At 33.7% G+C, this 23125-nt stretch overlaps 1 protein-coding gene across 2 annotated transcripts in view; it reads right to left on the bottom strand.

Annotated features, from left to right (window-relative positions):
- MAP3K15 (mitogen-activated protein kinase kinase kinase 15) overlaps window positions 1-23125 on the bottom strand; it is a 132651-nt gene that overhangs the window by 30870 nt on the left and 78656 nt on the right. For both annotated transcript variants that reach the window (XM_074300970.1, XM_074300971.1), the window contains exons 10-18: window positions 22761-22911; window positions 21459-21566; window positions 15896-15945; window positions 15365-15460; window positions 13502-13589; window positions 11116-11249; window positions 7169-7296; window positions 3984-4114; window positions 3620-3725 (exon numbers count right to left, since the gene is read on the bottom strand). In XM_074300970.1, the coding sequence (XP_074157071.1) occupies window positions 3620-3725; window positions 3984-4114; window positions 7169-7296; window positions 11116-11249; window positions 13502-13589; window positions 15365-15460; window positions 15896-15945; window positions 21459-21566; window positions 22761-22911 (992 nt within the window). The remainder of the gene's footprint in view (window positions 1-3619; window positions 3726-3983; window positions 4115-7168; window positions 7297-11115; window positions 11250-13501; window positions 13590-15364; window positions 15461-15895; window positions 15946-21458; window positions 21567-22760; window positions 22912-23125) is intronic.

Here is a 23125-nt window from a genome sequence, read left to right as displayed (position 1 = left end):
CTGAGTGCCCCAGACACTTACTAAGTATATGATCTTCGGCACATTATTTAAATACTCTGTCCCTCAGTTTAACCATTGTATAAAATGAAGATAATAACTTCACAGGATAATTGTGAGGATCAAATGTAATAATACATGTAAAACACTTTGTAAAGCTTAAAGTGCTATATGAATGCTAACAATTATAATACTTTTATTATTTCTACAATAATTTAGTAAATGAGAAGTTTGGACCTGCTACCCTTTAAGATCCCTTCCAACTTCCACATTCTGTAAGTTTTTGTTTCTATGTGTCTAGCAGGAAAAAAAAAAAACATAGACTTTCATAATTTTTTAATGACATTTTTATGTTAAGTCAAATAATAAATCTTTACTTAGTTACAGATAGCATTGCTTTCAAAGGCTCTGAAATTTTAAAATGTTATTGTTATGACATAATTATAAGGCACTTCATATTTTTTAAAAGCCTATTAGCTGTTTCATTAATATTCCTTCATGGGGTAGAGGTCACCCTGGGTTTAAAAGACACTGCCAACTGAACACAATCTCTGGCAGGTTGAATCACACTGTAAAGACTTCAAATTCAGTTCTGGCAGTGGACAGTATGTCTGCTGCCCAAAGACTGGCCTAGCTCAGTTTAGACAGGCTTAGAATCAGAAGGTTAGCTACTGATGAAACTTTTGAACCACAGTCATTCAAAGTCTCCTAAGACCTAGAGGACCTATCCTCTTTTAGAATATCTCCACTGATGAAATCATGAATATATGAAGTATTAAGAAGTCTTCTCATTGTCAGATTGGTTGGCTTTATCTGTTAAACTCCTTTCTCTCAATATTTACATTCTTCATTGGAGCATGCATAGAGGAGAAAATCCACTCTCTCAAAAAACACAGAATAATACCTATCCCAAAAGAAACTGATTTCTGAGAAGAAAAAAAAAACAATTATTATAAAACATCAGGGATTAGGAAAAAATAGTGAGTACATTCAGACTCATAGTATTAGGTTTGTTTTTTAATTACATAACAATAAAGCAGTAAGAAATCTGAAGAATTGCTATGACTCAACCACAATTTTGAACAACTTGCTGGTGACATTTTTTTCAAAATAAAATAAAAGAATCTGAGGGCTGAAGGAGACTCTCAAAGGTTAGCAAGCTTGACTTGCTATATATGGACAAGAATTCCTAACAACAACAATAATAACAATAACAACACAACTAGTATATTTATAGCACTTATTATAGGCCAGACACTGTTCTAAGTGCTTTAGAAATATCTTGAACTCAAAATCTTGTAAAAATGAATGCTAAAAATTATCATTAGATATAATTGGGAAAAATACTATTTTAAAAAAGATAAATATCTTATCTGAGCCACAACCAATCTAGGAGGCAGGTCTATTATTATCCCCATTTGTAAAATGTAAAATTTGTAAAATATTTGTTAAAAAATGTTGAGTAAACTGAGGCAAACAGAAGTTGAATAAGTTGCTCAGGATCACACAACTATTGAATGTCTGACACTGAATTTAAATTCAAGTCTTCTTGACTCTAAGCCCAGTATTCTATATATTTTATTACCTAGCATTATATCAAATATATCTATCAAGGAATTATTCAGCCTTTGCAAGAAAGTGTCTAATCCATGGGAACCCATTGAGGTCCTCTTCTCACTTCTGGAAAGCTCCAATTATTAACTCATAGAGAACTTATTTGTTTGATTGTTTTGACTATAATTTTGTTCATTTAAAAAATTCCTGTATAAAAACTCTCTCTTTACAAATGCCTATGGGCTCATGTTCTGCAACTGATATTTTCAGAGAATTAGTTGCTTATGGTATAGTGACTTGCCTTGATTGTCACACAATCAGTACATGTCAGAATCAGAATTTGAACCCATCACTGAGGCCAGATCATGATGCCTTTAAGAAGTTAATAGAAGGAGGCACTGGACCTGTGATTTCTTTGATATAGGGAACTCCCAGGGCTTTCTCTGAAACTTCTAGTTTATGAGAGTTATCTAGACTAAAGCTTCTTAAACTGTGGTTTGCAATCCCATATAGGGGTCACATAACTGAATAGGGCTTACAAAAAATTTGGCAACAGTAAAGTAATAGCTATTCCACCAAGATTTAATTCTTTATGCAAAAATAAGCAAGAACATTCATCTGTTTGGTATTCAAATTTATTTTCATCTTTAATAAATGGCAAAATTATATTTATATCAAAGAACTATTTTAAAATAAATATTTGTATGATTTATTATCAGTAAATGTTTGGTTTATATACCTATTTTATGTACCTATATACCCAGGATCATGTAAAAATTTCTCAGGCAAAAAAAGGTCACAAGCAGAAAAAGTTTAAGAAGCCTTGATCTAGGTTCAAATCAAGTCAACTGGCTTTAAAGAGCTTGCAAAATAATGGGGAGAGACAAAATTCAAACAATTTTATGTAAACAAGAGATATACAAGATGAATTGGAAACATTTTCGGAGGGAAGGAACTAACATAAAGGAAGACTATTTTTTTTAGAAGCTGAGACTTGAAGGAAGCTGAGCTATGAGAGGTAAAGCAATTCAGGGTCACACAAAACAAAGGATTGTAAGAGCTGGGACCTGAACTCACATCTTCCTAGATTCAAGATCAGTTGTAACAACACTATTCCGATGCTGCCTCTCTCAGGAAATTTACAGGGATTGCTTCTTTTTATTATTGTTTGTCCTTTGTTCTTGAAGAGAACCAGGACATCAGGGAGATGATGCCATGACATGCAAATTAATTGGATTTAAGTGAGAGAGGGCTGTGCAAGGTCACCTGCCTCATTTTCCCCTCCAGAGTCCTCTGGGTCCAGTAGTCAGATATAGATCAAGACAACTAGAGATGGATATTTACTACATGTGTACTGTTGAAAGACTGAGTGGGTGTCAACAAAACAGAGTTTGAGGTGACTAAAGAGGAAGAAGATCAGGCAATTTGCATGCAGCTGATGACTAAGTGATAGACTGAATTACAAGGCAAAGTGAGAACAGGGCTCTTTCTTTTTTATTATTGAAGTTTTTTATTTTCAAAACATATGCAAGGATAATTTTTCAATACTGACCCTTGAAAAACCTTGTGTTCTCATTTTCCTCCCTTACTCCCCTCTCCTAGATGGCATGTAATCCAATATACATTAAACACAGTAAAAATATATGTTAAATCCAATATAAGCATATATATTTATACAATTATCTTGCTGCACAAGAAAAATCAGATCAAAAAGTAAAAAAAAAAATGAGAAAGAAAATAAAATCAAGTAAACCACAACAAAAAGAGTGAAAATGCTATGTTGTGATCCACTCTCAGTCCCCATAGTCCTCTCTGTGGGTGTATATGGCTCTCTCCATCATAGGTCTATTGGAACATGAATCATCTCAGGAACAGTATTCTCTTTATAAAACAAACCATCTACTTGAAATATCACTCTATCTACTCTTTTTCCAGAAGCCTACCTACTTTCCATGCATGAATATGTTACCAAACAGTGACATCTGCTCACGTGACTTTCATCTCCCTTATCACAATTGAAACCAAGGTACCTGAATTCCCTAGAGAAACCTGTATTGATTCTACCCACCTGTGAAGGTCTCCATGCACATATTCACTCCTGCAAGTCGTTTGGAGGTCCCAAAGTCAGAAATCTTCACCACTCCACTATAAGTATTTACTAAAACATTATCACCCTGAAAATAAAAAGGCATCCATCAGACAATTCAGACCCCATGATTCTTTCACAAGTTTCTAGGAAGCTGAGAAATAGAATGGCGGGGATGGTTACAACAGAAACAATTGGTGGATGACATATTGTTGGGTATGTGTGTGATGAGTCTATGTGTGTGTGTGTAACATGCTCATGACAAGGATTAATGTCAGCTCCTACTATTAGAAGAAGAGGATGAGACTATAATAAACCAGGGAAGGGAAGAGAAAAATCAAAGTACCTTTATATCTCTATGAACTATTTGGTTTTCATGAAGATATTTAAGACCCTCCAATATCTGCTTGGTATAAAATTTTATAGTTGGTTCTTTCATTGGGCCCCATTTTGATCTCAGAAGAGCAGAAAGGCTTCCTGGAAGAAATAAAGGAAAGAGTACATTTCATTTGTACACCAAACATATTTAATATTCTCCTCTCTACTAGCAGCCAGTTGGAGAAGTGAGAAAACATACTTTTTATCCAGATTAATTTCCCTTAGGTTGTTTTATTTATCATTGGCAGTCACTCTATAAGAGCAATTAATAATGAACTGTGCATTGTGCCTAATAAAAATGTATTTGCAAAAAGTTAGACCTAGATTAGCATGGATTCATTTATTTATTCATTCAATTAAAATGTATTGTTTATTTTCTGCTAGGTGCTGAAAAGATTCAATTTAAATAAGACTGAAACTTCAACAAGTTTACAGCTTATGTCAATTTAGCTATTATCAAAAGAAAACTAATTTAATTAAACAATATAGAATATATTTAGAGATGGAAGCCAGATATAGCCTATATTTAGAAGTCATGAGAGATGAGGGACATAGTTCAAAATCTAGAGATAGAAAATAGAGGCCATCTAGTACAAGATTTTCCTTTTATGGAGGAGGTAGTACAGGCCCATAAAATTGACCTGTTCAAAGTCATGAAAGTCTTAAGGAACAGGGCCAGAATTTGAATAGGTCCTCTTCCAAATTCTGTACCTCCCCCCTCTACTATACTTTTCTTCTTTCCTTTATTCTCTTTCATTTCTTCTTTTTTAGTCTTTCTTCAAGATCAAAGAAGTATTTTTCACTTGCAGAACTTTTCAGTAGTGTGGTAGGATGTTTATGACAGGGCAAAATTGCTTCCTCTCTGAGCCTCTCTTTTCTCATCTGTAAAATGGCACAGTAGGACTAGACAGTTAATCAATAAACATTTACAAAACACCTACTCTGTGCAAGGCACTGTGCTAAGTGCTGGAAATAAAAAGAAAGGTAAAAAACACACTTCCTTCCCCTGAGGAACTCACAATGCAATAAGGAACTTATTTGTTCAGTCATTCAGGCGTTTCATTCTTATTTGACTCCATTTGGGGTTTTCTTGGCAAAGATGCTAGAGTGGTTTGCCATTTCCTTTTCCAGCTCATTTTACAGATGAAGAAACTTGGGCAAATAAGGTTAAATGACTTGTCCAGGGTCACACAGTAAATGTCAGAGTCTGACTTGAACTTAGAAAATGAGTCTTCCTGATTCCATGCCCAGCACTCTGTGTTCTATGGAGCTACCTAGCTGTCCTCAAGAAACTCACTAGATGACTTCCAGAATTCTAACTCAAAATCTAGGATTCTAAATACAACTCATGATCATCATAATCTCTCATTCTAATGATGATAATAACTGATGTTTGTATAGATTTTTGAAGTATATTCTTTATATCAATCCCATAATGCAGAGAGTACAAAAGTTATCTTTACAAATAAAGAAACTGAAAACTCAGAAGTTAAATACATAATACATATATATTTGTGTGTATGTGTGTGTGTGTGTGCGCACTAGGTTGTGCAGTAGATAGCTGGACCTCATGTCAGGAAGGCCTGAGCTCAAATATACCTTAGATATTTACTAGCTGTGTGACTCCAGACAAGCCATTTAAGCTCTGCCTCAATTTCCTCATCTGTAAAATGAATATTATAATAACAACACATATCTCCAGGACTGTTAGGGAAGCTAGGTGGGTATAGTGGCTAGAGTGCTAGATCTGGAGTCAGAAAGACTCATCTCTTTGAGTTCAAAACCAGCCCCAGACACTTAGCATGAGCCTGGGCAAGTCATTGAACTCTGTTTGCCTCAGTTTCCTCCTCTGTAAAATGAGCTGGAGAAGGATATGGCAAACTACTGCAGTATCTTTGCCAAGAAAATAGGATTACGAAGAGTGTGCAATGAGTGAAATAAATGGAACAAAGAAATGGATCAGGTGAGACAGCAATGGTAAAGTGCTTAGCACAGTACTTGACACATAGTAAGTACTATATTAATGTTAGCTATTAGCCATTATTCTAATACATGGCTCTTTAAGGTTTGCAAAACACTTTATGCTATCTGATTTCATCCTCATAATAACCTTGGGAGGAAGAGTACTAATTTTCCATTTTAAAGATGGAGAAACTGAGGGAAAGATCAAATGACCTAATAAGCATCAGAATTAAAATTGAAATCCAGAACTCCTATTTCCAAATCCAATTCTCTTCTCACTAAGCTTTATATGGGACTTCATAGTGACAAAATACTTTCAGACTCATCTGATTCTTACAACAGTCATATGAGGTGGCAGATCCTTCAAAAGTTATTACACCCATTTTACAGATGAGAAATTTGCAATTCAGAGGGAGCTCAAGTGATAACCAATGTAATAGAACTAACTAGGTTTATAAATGGCAGGACTAAAACTCAGATCTTCTAGCTCAAAGTCCAGTTGTCTTTCCCTTGCATAATACTGTGCTCACCAACTAGATAGCCCTAAACTACAGAAGAAGGTTTGATTTGGAGTCAGGCAGCACCAAGTCCAGTTCCATGACTTACTTAATCTGTTATAATAAGAAACATTATTGGTACTCAGTTACTTCACCTGTAAATGGGGATTTGTGCTGTAACATTTGTAACTAATGTAACATTTATGCTACTTAGCACATAGGATTATCGTGAGAAAATGTGTTCTGTAACCTATAATAATGTAAATTATAATTATTAAATTTACATACCAAGCATCAAAAGAAATATGAAAAATATAAATATCTGATAGTACACAAAAGGTTTCGTTTCATCTACCAAAGAGCTAGATATTAGATTTTAAAAACATTTTATTTATGTCTTCCACAAAAGTAATTATAGTCTTCATGTGCACCAAACTGGACAAAACTATCTTTCAATCTTAGGTTATTTTTTAAAAATCCTTTGTATCCCAGTCATACGCTTCCCACATTCCCTCAAGCCAAACATCAAATCAGAAAATATGACTTTCAATGATCCCATGATCCACAAAAAAAGACACTACTGGGCTTCATAAACCTTGCATCTGAATAAAAAAATCATGAAGCAGAAAGGAGATACACAAGTGTTTTATTTCTGCTTTTCATAATATTGGAATAGTAATGCAAAGTCACAAACCTCCAGGCACCTGCTCCATAAAAATTTTGATGTAACCATCTTCTGAAACAGAGCCAAGATACTGGACAATGTTGCGATGTTTCAAGTATTTGTGCAGAGCTATTTCTTCATGTAAAGGCTGAGAGTACCTAGGATGATAATGATGATGATGATGATAATAATATTATTTATGTAGCATTTTAAGGGTTTGTAAAACACTCTACACATATTTTTTTTTCTTTTATTCTAATAGCCTAGGGTTATTATCCCCATTTTATAAATGGAAATTGAGGAAGGCAAAGTTAAGTGAATTGCCCAGGGTCACAAAGTTAATAGGTTTTTGAGGCCATATTTGAACTTGGGTTTTTGTGACACCAAATCCAGCACTCCATCCACAGTACATTGCAATTGCTTCTCTGGAGAAAAAAATGGAGAGTTCCTTGGACAAGCACCCAATACCCAGCAAATCCAAAGGCACTCAGATTCTGATGACTTATAAACTCATTTTCAAAGTTAGTTTAGAAAAATATTCAATAATTGCTGGTAACAAGGCAATTCCTGAAAAAAGTGTAGGAATCTCCCTATTCACAGAGCTGCCACAGCCTACTGTTTGCTTCCTATGGCAATATCCCAACTTCCCCACAAAAGCAGTTTTAAATACTAGCAAGGGAATTAAAATGATTTTGGTCCTGAAATTTCTTATTCTTTAAAAGTTCAGTCACCACAAAGTTTTGCAAAGGTGAATGTCGAAAACTATCTTTGCACGTATTCTTAAAAAATAAAATACTTTTAATTTTTTTTAAAGAGTTGTCATATAGGGAAAGTAAGCTGGCATCAGAGACAGGAAAACCTAGGTTTCAATTCTGCCTCTGACACATGTTGGTTGTAAGATCCTGAGGGAATTATTGAACCTTTCATGGTCCCAGAAAATCTTTTTGAGAATTTCTGAGCAATTGCTGCTTTGCCTTAGTGGAAGAGGTAAGGAGGAAGCAGGCAAAGGAAGGAGAGAAGGTTCGTTAGAGATTGAATCATAGGGACAGAGATAAAAAGATGAATTCTATTCCAAATTTTAAGACAACTTAAAATGCTTTTCAATGTCATTTAAGCACCCAGCAGAGAATTCATCCAGGGTGACTACTCTTTGAATATTCAACTGTCATATTTAGAACACAGAATTTATATTTATTCTTCTCAAAAGAAAGGAAAATTTGTCTGTGAGCAGATCTCAAAACACCAGAATTTCAGAGCTAGAAAAGATTTCAGGAGTCACCTCGTCCCATCCAAAGCAGAATAAGAATCTACTCTATAACTTCTCCCGAAAGTAGTTGTCCAATCTCCAAAGATGAGGAATTTGCCGCCTCACAAAACAGCTTTCTATTTTGAGATAGTTCTGATTATTAGGAAGTTTTCATTACATGTAAATCTGCCTCAGTACAAATTTTATTATGTGCATTATATCTGTATATAATAATAGTAATAATTATAGAAAAATAATTGCTAGGATTTTTATAGTGCTTTAAGGTTTATAAAGTGATTCTTATATGATTCTTATAACAACCCTAAGAGAAAGGTGCTAATCCCATTTTATAGATCTGGAAACTCAGGCTGACAGAGGTTAATATTCTATTCACCAAAGTGCCAACTAGCCAACAGAGAAACAGATAATCATTGACCCTTGAGAGCTGAAAATCAGCTTTTGAAATTTCATGATCTCTTGTCAGAGTCAAAATTAGCTTCTTTGAGACTTGCCTAATAATCTTAATTTTGCCCTGTTGTTCAATCATGTCTGTCTCCTGGGGTTTTCTTGGCAGAGAAACTGCAGTGGTTTACCATTTCTTTCTCTAGTTCATTTTACAGAAGAGGAAACTGAGACAGAGTTAAGTAATTTGCCCGGGGTCACACATCTACTGTGTCTGAGGCTGGATTTAAACCCAGGAAGATGAAATTTCCTGATTGCAAACTCAGTGCTCTATTTCACTGCACCACCTAGCTGCCTCTGAAAGGGAATCTTAGAAATCATCTAATCCCTTCATCTCTAACACAGAAAAATTCATACTTTCAGTGATTGGTAAATTCACTTCCAATTTTATTCCATTCTCTTAATGAACAGCTCTAATTATTTGAAATTTCATGATCTCTTATCAGAGTCAAAATTAGCCTCTTTGAGACTTTTGCCTAATAATCTTAATTTTTCCCTCTAGAATAATCAAGGATTTTCCTTTTTTATGATCTAAAGATGGCTTTCATTCAACACCTCCAACTTCACCAGCATCTTTTTTTTTTCCTTTAAACTAAATGACCTCAATTTCCTCGGGGGTTCATCATGACACAGCTAGGGAATTGCCTAGATAGAATGCTGGGCCTGGAGTCAGGAATACCAGAGCTCAAATTTGACCACAAACATTTACTACCTGCAAAGCTTGGGCAAGTCATTGTCTTCAGTTTGCCTCAGTTTACTCACCCATAAATTGGGGTTAATATTATCACCTCCCTCCCAGCATAATTATGAGAATTAAAATGAGATATCTGCAAAGCACTTAGCACAGTGCCTGCATGTACTAGCCACTATATAAATGCTAACTATTATGATGATGATTCAGTTTACGAATGCCTCACCATCTTGACTGTCCTCCTCTAAATAGACCTTATTTGTTCAATTATTCTTTTGGAACATCATGCCCATAACTGATAAAATATTTGAACTATAATTCAATTTGCACAGAAGATAGTGGGATTATCCTGTATCATGATCATGCTTCCATTCATACATATATATACACATTAAAGGGAACGTGTTATAGTGGTTAAAGTCAGCATCTCAAAATGAGAAAAGACATGATTTGAATGTTCCTCCTCTGACAAATATGGACTTTTTGACACCCCCCCCCCCACCAGGTTAGTGCCCTAGATAATGCTTCAACACCATAAAGATGCAAAGCAGTTACTGACTTGATCTAGTCGAAAAATTACACACTGCTTTGGGACCTACATACCTTATCTTCAACAGGGATTAATTTGAAAAGATAAAGATAAAACTACTGACAGAAAACTAACCCCAAATGATAGGTACAATGTAGGAGAAAAGAGAGAAAAAGAGTATATATTTTTATAATATTATATATTCTAATATGCCAGGATCTTAACATAGTACTTGGCTTAATCATATTACTGAATTACATATATGCATTACATTATTTAAATGTATATGTTGTATATGCATATATATACACACATATTTCAGATCTAAAAAAAAAAATTTACCTGAAAAATAATAGTTCCATTATATTTCAGAGTACATACCTTGTTAAAAAGACTCACATTATTTCAAAACATAATTATATTTCAAATTATAATTATATAAATCATATAAAATATTTCAAATTATAATTATATAAAATATGGCCACTAGCTTTAGCCCAATGGAAATAAATAGTGCATACTTGAATTTCATAGCTGCTTCACAGGATTCGTTATTTGCATTGACTGAGACTTGGCCTTCTTAGAATCACTTTTCAAATACTATAATTTTCCTTCTTTTTTGACTAGCCCTGTGATTTCATTAGTATAAGGGACTCCAAAGGGAAAAATCCTCTTCAGTGAATGAATGCTCTCAGAAAGTTCCCTGGAGTACTAGGAGACTGAGAAATTTGCCAAAGCTCACCTCTTATCAGTCTATCATCCACAGCATTCAAACTTAGGTCTTTGAGGGCAGTGTTCTATCCACAAAGTCAGACTACCTCTAATTTTCTTAACAGTAAGACATTTTACAAATCAAATGTAAGATATCTTACATCATTCTAATCTATTTTAATTATACAGTTAAGATTCATTTTTACTTCAATGATATTTTTAGACAAGACAATATCCATGTTAACAATAATTATTCCTTATCTGCCTGAGCCACCTAAACTATCAGTCATTGCCTTGAAAATACCATCCATGAAACAGCTACAAAGTGACTTGCTTACCTGCTGTCTCTCTCAGGTATCTCTTTGATAGCTATTCGAACTTGGTTGCTAAGATCTCTCCCAGCATATACAATTCCATAGGTGCCTTTCCCCAGGACCACTTTTTCACCAGTTTCATCATAATCATATTCATACTAGGAGGAAAAAAAAAGAAGAAACTGAGAAACACAGTGCTTGGGGTAAAAACATCTTTTAATAATTGAATAAAAAGATAATCAGCAATTATAGCTTTTAAATTTATGTCATCTATATCATGTATATATATAAAGATACACAAAAGGAGAAAGAATATGTTATTTGAGCATAATACTATCACTTATTTCTTAGACATTTTATTTTAAATTATACAGTCATTCTAAAGGTATGGAATTTCTAGCTATTATTTACACACACATCTATTATTTTATTTTAAAGTGAACTTGTATTTTCAGGCCTATTTTTTCATCAACTTTAGATCATTTTTTATATTCAATTCAATTAAGAAACATCTATTTTAAACCTATTATATGCAAAGCAAATCATGAAAGCAATCTTGTAAAGGATTTGGTCTTGAAATAAGAAAGACCTGAATTCAAGGTTTACTTCCGATACATATTATATAAGACTATGAGCAAATTTAAACCTCTAATTATGAGTTGTTATTCTATATTAGAAGGAATTTCCACACTAGGAGCTCCTTACTATAAACTCACAGATCTAAGAGAGGATTTTTTGTTTGTTTGTTTGTGTTTGATTGTTTTTTTTAGTGTTTAAAAGGCTAAATATTTTAAATATAAAAGATGCAAAATGATACAAAATAAATACACAGTCAAAGAGCTACCAATTTAATGGTACAGAAGGGTCCAGAAGACAAGTAGATAAATATGCTATGAGAGAAAAGATAAATAAGTTGAGAATATATTGCAGAGAGATAATAGATAAATGATGGATGGAGGGAGGGAGGAAGGAGAGAAAAAAGGAAGAGCAAAAACAAGGGGGAAGGAAAGAAAGAATGAGAGACAGAGATACAGAGAAAGAGAGAGGGGGAAGGGAGAGAAACAGGGAGGGAAAGAGAGAAGAAAAGAGGAAAGAGAAAGAGAGAAAGAAAAAGAGAAGTTCCTATCACTAATATATGCTGTTAGATGAATTTTAATGAATTTGAAGTCTAGGACTTTCTAAAAAAAGCTTCCATCTTATTAATGTTCTTATCTTAAATAGCTTAAAGTTCAATTTTAAAAATTATTTTAACTACTGTGAATATTCCTTCCATAGATACAGATCACAACCCTTCTAGCTTAAATAGATAATCTTTCTGATTTGTTGTGGCTAAAAAATTCATTGTCTGGTAGCCACCCCTCTAATAAGTCCTTCCAACTTTGCACCACAAATCTCAAATCCATCACCGATTTCTGCTTGGAGTCTTTCTGGCTTGGTACAATTTGCCAGACTTTGAAGTCCAATTACAATGGGTTTAGAAAAATCAGGGTCAACTCCATAATACCGTAAGGTACTGATAAGTGCTTCAGGAAAAGACTCAATATATATTATTTAAAAACTTCTCCTAAAGCAACCCAGAGGTATAGCTTTAATATGACTTGAAAGCACATTAAAACCTCATTAATTATAAATAATGGGGCTGGGAAGACCAATTTAAATTACTGATAAATCTGGTTAATTATATAATAATTCCAAATATATTCATACTGTAATGTGAAGAACAAGCCAATTTAGTATCTGCCAAGGAAGAGTTGATTGCTGAATAGATAAAATGCTTTGTATCTGGAAGCCAAAGGAGACTTAAGAATGTTTGAAAAAACCTGCTGCTAATTGTCTATCCATCCCCCCCTTATAATTTTCTACTTTTAGCTTATCAAAGACTTTATTCCATTCAATTAAGAGCATGATGTTAGATGCTAAAAGAGATATAAAGATTTAATAAGATCCATATCCTAATGGACTTTATAATCTAGTTTTTGACAAATATATATGTATAGACAAATTACTTTATTATACTTTTCAAGGCTTTGGATCGTTCATAGAATCACAAATCTAGGACTAGAAAGGACCACAGGAGCCATTGAGTCTAATCCTATCACTTTACAAAAGAGGTATTCTGAGGGCTAATGAGATTAAGAGAATTCCAAGGTCACAAACTAGCAAGTATCTTAGGTAGGCCTTGAAGCCAGGTCTTTGTGACTTCAAGTATAGCTCTCAATGGCAAAATAATTTAAGATTTTTCAATTATATTTTGGGGAAAGTTTCAAGATGAAATATTTAGAGAGTTCACATATGGCTTGGTGGAGGGCATTTTGGTTGGCCATAGAAGACACAAACTAGGCCAGATGGCAAGAGACAAAAAAATCACTTCTTGATGTTAGCCTTTCATCTCTACTGACACAAGACTCACCTCCAAGGTATCCCCATCAATCTCTCCTTCTAATTCCACTGTAGAGCCCACTACATCTGTTATAATCTCTTTCACTAAAGAGCAAAACCTGGAAACAACAAATGTAATAAAGTAATAAAGAATTTGTAAATGTGCAACAACTGTATTCCCCCATCTTTACCTTCATTCATTTGTTAAATTCATCACAGATGAAAGAGCACTGACAGTGGGTGATATATGCAATGGGTAGAATGAAGAAGGAAAAATCTCTTTTCTAAATAACAAGTTTTTGGAGTTTGGGAATAACCAGCTAATTATAATTTTCACCTGAAAGTTTTAATTTCATGTAAATAGCATTACCTTAAAACTAGGAACCAAAATGTGAAACTCAAGACAAAGAAATAAGAAAAACTAAGGCAAACTAATATATGAATTAATTAAATAATATAATTATTTGTTAATTAACCATTCTTTATATGAACTATCACAGCTCTGTGAACCAAAAATCTCTAAAGGAATAATTTTTTTGAGGAATAATGTTTATTTCCTTAAAACATGAGATTACCTGAAAAAAGGTGGTGATAAGGATAATTTACAGTAAAGTCCCTAAATGAAGTTAGAGAAAGGGACCACTGAAAATTGCCTTCCACTCCTTTCCCAGTGATAGAGCTAGTGTGTCTTTTCGGTGTCATCAACACCTTTAAGCAGTATAGAAAAACTCTTATCAAAAAGATCAAAAAGCAACCTCTTCTCAAAATGATATTTTAAAATGCGTTCAAGAAAATACACAGGATTGCAAAGGAAACTAATTATATCAAAATACAATCAACAATTTTTTTTTTAATTCACAAGGCAGGTTAAGAATCTCTGTGCTAAAAAGACATGGTAGGAATTCAGAGAAACATGTTAAGTTTGATGAACTGATATAAAATAAAGATGAGGCAACTAGGAGGTACATTGATAAGAGCACCAGGCCAGGAGTCATAAAGACTTGAGTTCAAATGCAGCCTTAGACACTTATTAGCTGTGACCCTTCAATTTTTCAATTAGCTTCAATAATTTCAATTAGCTTCAATTTCTTCATTTGTAAAATGAGCTGGGGAGGAAAAAGGCAAACTCTTCCAGCATCTTTGCCAAGAAAAACCCAAATGGGGTTCTGAAGAGGCAGACACAACTGAAACTGCTGAATTACAACAAAAATAAATCAAAGAGAGCAGAGCCAGGAAAACAAGATATAGTCACTACAATAATATATGAAACAACACTTAAAAAAAAAAAAAGCTGAACTCAAGATTAATTGCAATGATCCATGTGGACTCAGAATAGAAATACAAAAATATACTTCTCTCTTCTCAGGAAAGAATTAAGGGACTATGGAAAGAGAGTGTAGCATATGCTGACAAACTGATAAGTTTTTTTTAATTTTGTGGGTTTTGATTTTTGTTGTTGCTGTTGTCATTGTTAAAAGGAAGAAATCAGGAAACATTTATGATGTAAAAATTTTTTAAAAATCAATAAAAATCATTTTTAAAAAGGAAAAAAATGTTTAATAATGATGAGTTTACTCATTTTGATATTACTACTTAGATTTGGGGGGTCTACTCCAGACCGGAAAATTTATCAAATTGTAGTTACATCTCAATTAATGCAAATAAAGAATTCCTTTATTTATGTGTTTACAGGTTTTCAAAAGTCTGACTTTTGGATAAGTGGGTTATCACATTATGTTTGAAACAGGTGATTACAGTTCCATTTTAACATTTTAAGAAAGCAGTTTCAACAAATGCAATTTTCTTTCAAACCACAAGCTGCAACTTTGTGGGAAGCTCTTTAAACAGAATCACCATACTTCAAATAAATGAAGCAGAAATGAAATTAACATACCTACTGCACTGATCTTCAGTAGAAAAGTAAATTTGAAAGTCATCAGAGTTATCGTGGACATAAAGAAAACAACACCGTTCATCAAACTTGGATATGCTGAAAAAAGTTCATTAAAAAGAAATATTACATATATATGCATATATATATATATATATATATATGAAACTTGGGGTATAGAAATCTTAAATTTAGTGGAAATTATTAAATTGCTAAAAAAAACTGCTTCCACTTAAAGATTTTTTTAAAAACTTAATGTCCCAATGACTTACCTAATCAGTCTTTGATGTGCATATGAATAAAATTTAAATAAATGAGAAATGTTTCTCTTGCTGCTTTGAGTTTGTGTTCACCAATTTAATTCAACAAGCATTAATTAAGCATCTACTTTACCATGCAGAACTGGGCAAGATGTTGTGAGGGAGACAAAAGGGCCCGTAAAGAGAAAAATCACAAAGAGAGTTTTTGTTTCCATCAAAAATGAAATGGAATGCACAAAACGGTGAATAGTTGTCATTTTTCATTCATACTGACCTTATTCCCCTAATGGAGGAGGCTGTAAAATTCCATTCATGAATTTGCTTCTGTAGGAACCAAAGACACAAGTCAAGAGTTCCACATTTGACAGCAAAGTCTAACATAACAGGGTCATTCCTTTTGCATTCAATATTTAACTACATATGCTAAATTTTCTCAGTTTGAGATACAATTTCACATTTTTAAAATCTGCATTTGCCTATAAAAAGTAACATAGAATAATATAAATACATTCCAGAATATGACAGAAATTGACATACATCCATTTTCCAGTTATAGCAGAAAGTCTCTATTTTAGAGTAATAGAAAACTCTTCTTCTATAAGAAGTTTATAATAATACCATTCATCTTCCACTGACATGTCAGAAACCACAGAATAAGGCCAGAATTTATTAATCTAACAAAGCAGTGGCAGCACAACATATCTAGAAGAGCGATAATGAGAGTCCCTTGGGAAGCAAGCATAAAGCCCTAGGAAGCATTTTTCTTGAAAAGAAACCTATTTCTTTTCATTTTCCTCTTCTCTTATTTCTGACATACCAAATAAAAGAAATAGAATGGAAAAGAAAGGCTGCCAAGAGAGGTGACATAGTCACAACAAGAAAGCAAGGTAGGACCTCTAGCTGGACTCAATGAGAGATAAAACTGAAAAAAAAAAATTAAGCCAACTGGAAAAGAACCTGCCACAGAATCTCCTACTTGTGGGTCCACTGAGGTTTCAAAGATAAACGCAAAATCATCTCCATCTCCAATAAGCCTCATCCTACTAGAAGAACCTACTCATTTCTGAGAGAAGGCATTCACTTCAATTTGTAGCAGCTCCCATTGTTGGAAGCTTCTTCCCACATGCAATACCTCTATACCATTTCTACTCGTTGTTCCTAGTTCTAAACTCTGAGGCCAAGCAGAAAAAATCAGGCTCTTCCTCTGCAGGATACCCCTTTCAAATAATGGAAGAAATAATTTTCCTCCCTTAAGTTTTCCTTTCTCCAGTATAAATATTCCTCTTATTGCTTGATGGGTCCAAGTAACATAACCCGAGGGCATAGCAGTGTTACAAGCTCCTATGAGATTTCAAGATTCAGCTCACTTTTAGAGACCTCAGTTTCAAATGAGGAGGTTGAATTTAAGACCATTTAAGAGTTCTCCCAGTTCTAAGTCTTAGGATTCCTTCAAAAGCATTAAAAAAGGCTTTGGAAAGGCACTCTCTTTGTGGTGGCAAAAAATTAGAAATTGAGGGGAATAACTAAACAACCTGGGGTATATGAATGTAATAGAATACTATTGTACAATAAGAAATAATGAATAGGATGCTCTCAGGAAAACCTAGAAAAACTTACATGAACTCATGCAGAGTGAAGAGAGCAGAACCAGGAGAACATCTTAATAGCAACATTGCATGATGAACAACTATGAATAACTTCGTTATTTTCAATAATACAATCTCAAAGGACTCTTGATGAAAAATGCTATAAGCCTCCAAAGAAAAAATGGTCCAAATACAGACTAAAGTATGCTATTTTTCACTTACTTCATTTTTAAAATTTTGAGTATTTTCCCACAAAATGAATGATATGGAAATATATATTTATTATATATTTATGTTGTTATATAAATAACTATATTATATTTATTATACATATATAAAATATCTGCTTATTGCCTCAGGGAGGGAGGGAGGAAGGAGGAAGAAAAAGGAGTTGGAATTTAAAATTTTTTTTAAATATTAAAAATTGTTTTTTATATAATTTGGAAAAATAAAATATTAAAAATAAGTACCTATTCTGTTTTTTAAAATGCAAAAAAAACAAAAAATCCAATCCTTTGTGCACTCTACTAAACGGATAACAATACTTACATAAGTAAGTAAATACAAACATAAATTGAGAGAGAGGAAGAGAAAAAGAGAGAGTGAGAGAGAGAGCAAGAAAGAGTGAGAGCAGGGGAGAGCACACACACTAATAACTGAGGGGATCAGGAAAAATCTTGTATAGGAGGGAGTCCCTGAAACATATCTTTAGGAGGATACTACCAAGCAATAGAGAGAAAGGAGTTTATGCTAGACTTGAGGGAATCACTTGTGCAAAAGCATATGAAGTATCATGAAGGGGGACAGCTAGTAGGAAATAAAACAATATTACTCAATACAAATACATCATTCAGTTCCCAGCACAAGGAAATGGCCCAATTAGGAATTGAAAAACCTAGTCTGGGTAAATATTAGAGGCTGACAAATCACTGCAGAAGGATCAAGCACTATTTTACCTGGGTTTTATAAGCAATAACTGTGAGAGAAAGTGGGATAAGATGACTAATAATTCAAAACTCTTAAACCTCTCTCTCTCAAGCAGAACCAACACAGCTCAATACTGTAGGAAATGGGATCGTATGACAGGGTTACAGATACAAAATGGAAGAATAAATAATGATGAGGATGAAATTGATAACAATAGACATTTTAAAAGAACTTTAAATTTTGCAGGGTTACAGATACAAAATGGAAGAATAAATAATGATGAGGATGAAATTGATAACAATAGACATTTTAAAAGAACTTTAAATTTTGCAAAGCACTTTATGTACAATATCTTATTTAAGCCTCACAACAACATGTGAATTATATCCTGCAACTATGATAATCCTCATCAAAGAAATGATTCCTGGGGGTTTGATAGTTGTAGAAAGACACATAAAAAAGAATTTATGGGTGTGTGTGGGTGTGGGTGTGTGTGTGTATGTGAGTGAAAGAGAGAAAGAGAGACAGACAGACAGACAGAAGACAGACAGACACACAGAGAAACAGAAACAGAAACAGTCAGAGACAAAGAGAAAGAGAGAGAAGGAGGAAGGAAGGGAGGGAAGGAGAGGGAGAGAGGGAGAGGAAGAGGGAGAGAGGGAAGAAGGGAAAGAGGAAGGGAGAGAGATGGGGGGTAGGGTAGAATTCACATAGGGTTTTGGTAGAAGGACCAGGGTCAGAGGCTTTTGCTGAATGATGGACTAAAAAATTTGATTTTCAACCTGTGGGCCACTGGTGTCAAACAGATTCCTTTGGGCTTCACACTGATTTAAAAAATCAAAATTAACATTACATACATTTCATTGGGCAGCTAGGTGGTACAATGAACTGAGCACTAGGCCTGGAGTCAAGAAGACCTAAGTTCAAATACAGCCTTAGACTCTAGCTGTGTGACCTTGGACAGGTCACTTAACCTGTTTCTTTACTCTCTATTTCCTCATCTGTCAAATGAGCTATAGAAGGTAATGACAAATCACTCTAATATTTTTGCCAAGAAAACCCCAAATAGGTCACAGTCAGTCACCCATGACTGAACAATAACAAATGTTTTTATTATACTTGTTATTTTTTTGTTAAACATTTCTCAATAACATTTATTAAACATTTCTCAACAACATTTGGCAAACAAAGTGAGTTTGCCACCTCTGTTGAGGCAGTGAGTAGCTACTATACATTTTTGAGCAACAATTGCATTTGCACAAATGAACCCCTATGGCAGATTATTCTAGAGGGAAAATCGGGATGGGAGAACACCCTTATTCTAGCCCATCCAGAAAAAAAGTCTGTCTTTAAAATCCTCTTGCTTTGAGCTATACTCATCCATCACAAAGGTATCTTTTTAATCTGTAATCTTTCACTCTAAATTGGTACATGCACAGAGAAAGATGTCCTTGCTTGTAATAGGCAAATTCTCTTTAAAAACTTGCAACTACACATGAGCTTTTGAGAATATAAGTGGAAACAATGAAAATGAATGAAAGCAGCTTCCCAAAGTGGGGGAAAAAACTTTGCTGTGTTCTTGCTTGCTTCCTCTTAGCATCTACATATATATATATATATATAATTTTCAAAAATTTTAAATTTAAATGCAAAAATAAGAAAAGAAAAAAAATTGCCATGTATCCAACAGATGATAAGAGAGGAGGATTTAATATAAAACAATAAATTTTCATTTCAAGAAAACCTATTTAATTTAATAAATACTATACATTATTTTCAAAGCTCCTCAGTTTTTCTGGTTTTCCTTTTGTTCTCTGTGGTGCACTTTTTATTTCATTGTTTCCTTAACATCTACTCTTACAAAATATTTCCTCACAGAAAAAAAAAAATCTTAACTAATTCCTTTTCACCCTTCTACTCATTAAAAATAGCCTCTAGCATTCTCACAAATAGTAAGTGATTTTATTTATCCATGGAAATTCCTATTAAAGGCAAGAAACAACAATAGAATTTAAATGATGGATAAAACAATTGCCCAAAACTTAAAATAGTTTCCTATGAATATTTTATTAGTAGTAGTTTTTCAGCAGACACTTTTCAATAATTCACAACAGATCCTTAGCAACTGTCACTCTCAATGTTAGAAAGTAGCAAAAAGCTAACCAAGAAGCACAAGTTGTTCTGCAATCCCAACAGAAATACACAAAAATGAAATGGTAATTTCAATAACAATAATCACAATATATATTATATATATATATACACATATGTATATATATATATATATATATATATATCAAATGAAGCATATTTATAAAACAAACAAAAAAGACAAATAAATTAAGTCCATTTGCCGCATAAAATAGCCACATCAAACAAAAGAAGGTAATGAGTGCTGTGTGCTCACTAAAATATGCATTCTCCAATTTCTTTACTTTATTTTTTTGGAATGCCTGAGGCTTTCATAATAGGGAAAATGTGAATTAGCCAGTACTCCATCATTATCAATGACTGCTGACTAAATTCTGAACCATGAGAAGAGTGCTCCTGGCATCAAATTTTGGATCAAATTACTGGTCTACACTTGAGATGTTCATGACTCCATCTATTTCTGGTGAGATGTTTCTATTTTAGATTTTGGAATCTGCTTACTCTTCTTTATATGTGTTTTATTTCTGAAGGCATTTGTATTTATATTTGCCCTTGTTCTAAATCATGCTCAATTTGCATCATTTTTTGAAAAAACTTATGCATTCTTAAAGTGAAGAGGGAAAGCTGCTAACATATTGATACATATATCAATAGAGGACAAACATATGTAACAATAAAACAATCATATTATAAAAGAAAAAAGAATGGGGTCTTTGTAAGCACAAAAGAAAAATATCTCTAAAAGCATACAAATCCTACATTCCTGTGCAAAATGTGTATGACACACTACCCAAAAGCTTTCTCTAGTCTATAGCTTTATTATGTCAGTGGTTAGCAGAATTCAGAAGCTATCCATTTTAATAAACAGTCTCCTTGTTGTTTCTCACTTCACAAACTTCATCTCCACGTTCCTACCATTTGCACTGACTGGTTCTCTCGCATGCCTGGAACTCTCTCCTTCTTCATCCAAGCTGACTGGCTCCTCTGGATTCCTTCAAATCTCTGCTAAAGTCTCACTTTTGCAAATCCCAGAGGTGGGAGATAGTTAAGGGGATACGCCTGGTCTCCTTGTTGTTCTGAGTCTATGGGTTTGGGGTAGCTAGCTAAAATTCAGATATATGATTAGAGAGTATTGAATGGCATGAAGAATGCCATTGCTTTATTTTTTCTTACCATTTCTGTTGGTGAAACATGCCATAAAGAGACAGTTCTCTCCTCTGCTTCCTTGTTTATGGAAACATAAGAGGGCTGGTAGACTTTGGTTGGTTCAATCACTAGAACCTGAAATAAGAACAAATATTTGTAACCTATAGGAACTTAGCAATAGCAATACTTATTCTTATATCATTATATATACTTACACATATACATATTATATACAACATACTTATAAATTATACTATAAAATTTCAGAAAAATCTGTTGCTTAATTGAGGAAAATAAGAAGGAGCAATCATGGATTTTTATGTACTAAGCCACCCCAGCAAGGACAGGAAATGGAAAAATTACTTAGGCCTCTCCTGCCCTGGTGATGCAATCCAAGCATCAATTAAGTGCTAAGATTTCTTATCCTATTGTCATTCAGTCCTGTCCTATGATCCTATGGACCTTAGCACACCAAAGATGTTTTCTTGGAGTTTTCTTAGCAAAGATACTGGAGTGGTTGGTCATTTCCTTCTCCAGCTCAACCTGAGGCAATTGTGCCCAGGGTCACACAGTTAGGAAGTAGCTGAGGCTAGATTTGAACTCAGCAAGGTAAGTCTGCATGACTGCAGGCCCAGCACTCTATCTTCTGTATCATCTAGCTACTCACAGCTATTATTATTAACTGGCTATTATTACTGAACCTCTTTAGGTCTCAGAATCCTCATCTGTGAAATGAATATTTTGGACTAGATTTTTCTAATACCTTTAGATCTATGATGCTCTTGGGAACAATGTAAGAATTTTGAATAAAATGTACTAAATTTATCCAAAATAAAACTGGGGATGTGCTAGTAGATGTTCAATAACCAGTTCTCTGAAAACAGAAGATATACTTTTAAATTTTTATTAAGATTTTTTTATTAAGTCTAGACAATTAATAAAACAAGGAATGAAGCCTTGATTTGTAGTCTTTGCTGATTTCCAAGAGGATCCCTGCAAGTTTCAACCTCTTGGCTCTAGCTAATTCTCAGAAGATTGAAGAAGCTGGTTCCAAGAAGTAAGTGCTTGAACCTTTAACAATCAGGATTCAGTCTGACTCCAGGACACACTTGGAAAACTATCAGGCTGAAAATACCTTACTTAGCCACTATAACAATTGGTTGTAACATAATAGGAAATTATTTTTTTAATTTAATGAATTAGCTTTTAGCTAATTCCTAATTTAGGAATTTTCCTAAATTATTTCCTAACTATTTTAAAATATATTCTCAAATGTCTTTTAGAGTTTTTAAAAGTGGTACCCTGTCCCCAATCCTAAAACCATCTTACTGGAAATCTCAGGCCATTCGTAATTTCCTTTGTTGCCTCAAAAATTATATCCAGCCAGAAGTTAAGCAGCTCCTGTCTATGAGAGTGTTCAATGGTGAGTTTCTTAAAGTGCTGAATTAGTTGCAGGTTCTGAACTAATGACCGCAGATACCTATAAGAACAGAAACATAGGAAATTAGAAAAAAAAATTAATTATATCTGAAGTTTGATTTTTACTGAGTTGTGAGTCAGCTTCCTGGCAAAAGTTTTATTTTTCACAAGAATGCTCCAAGTGTGTGTTTTTTGACAATTTATTCACATGAAAGTACCAAAAGGTAAAGCAAGTTGTAAGTTTTCTAACCTTGTAATAAAGTGAGAATAAATAT

This window comes from Sminthopsis crassicaudata, chromosome 3 (assembly GCF_048593235.1).
Source record: "Sminthopsis crassicaudata isolate SCR6 chromosome 3, ASM4859323v1, whole genome shotgun sequence".
In the NCBI taxonomy this organism is placed as follows: Eukaryota; Metazoa; Chordata; class Mammalia; order Dasyuromorphia; family Dasyuridae; genus Sminthopsis; species Sminthopsis crassicaudata.
The sequence above is the reverse complement of the archived record's forward strand: the minus strand, read 5'-3'. Positions and strand labels throughout refer to the sequence as shown.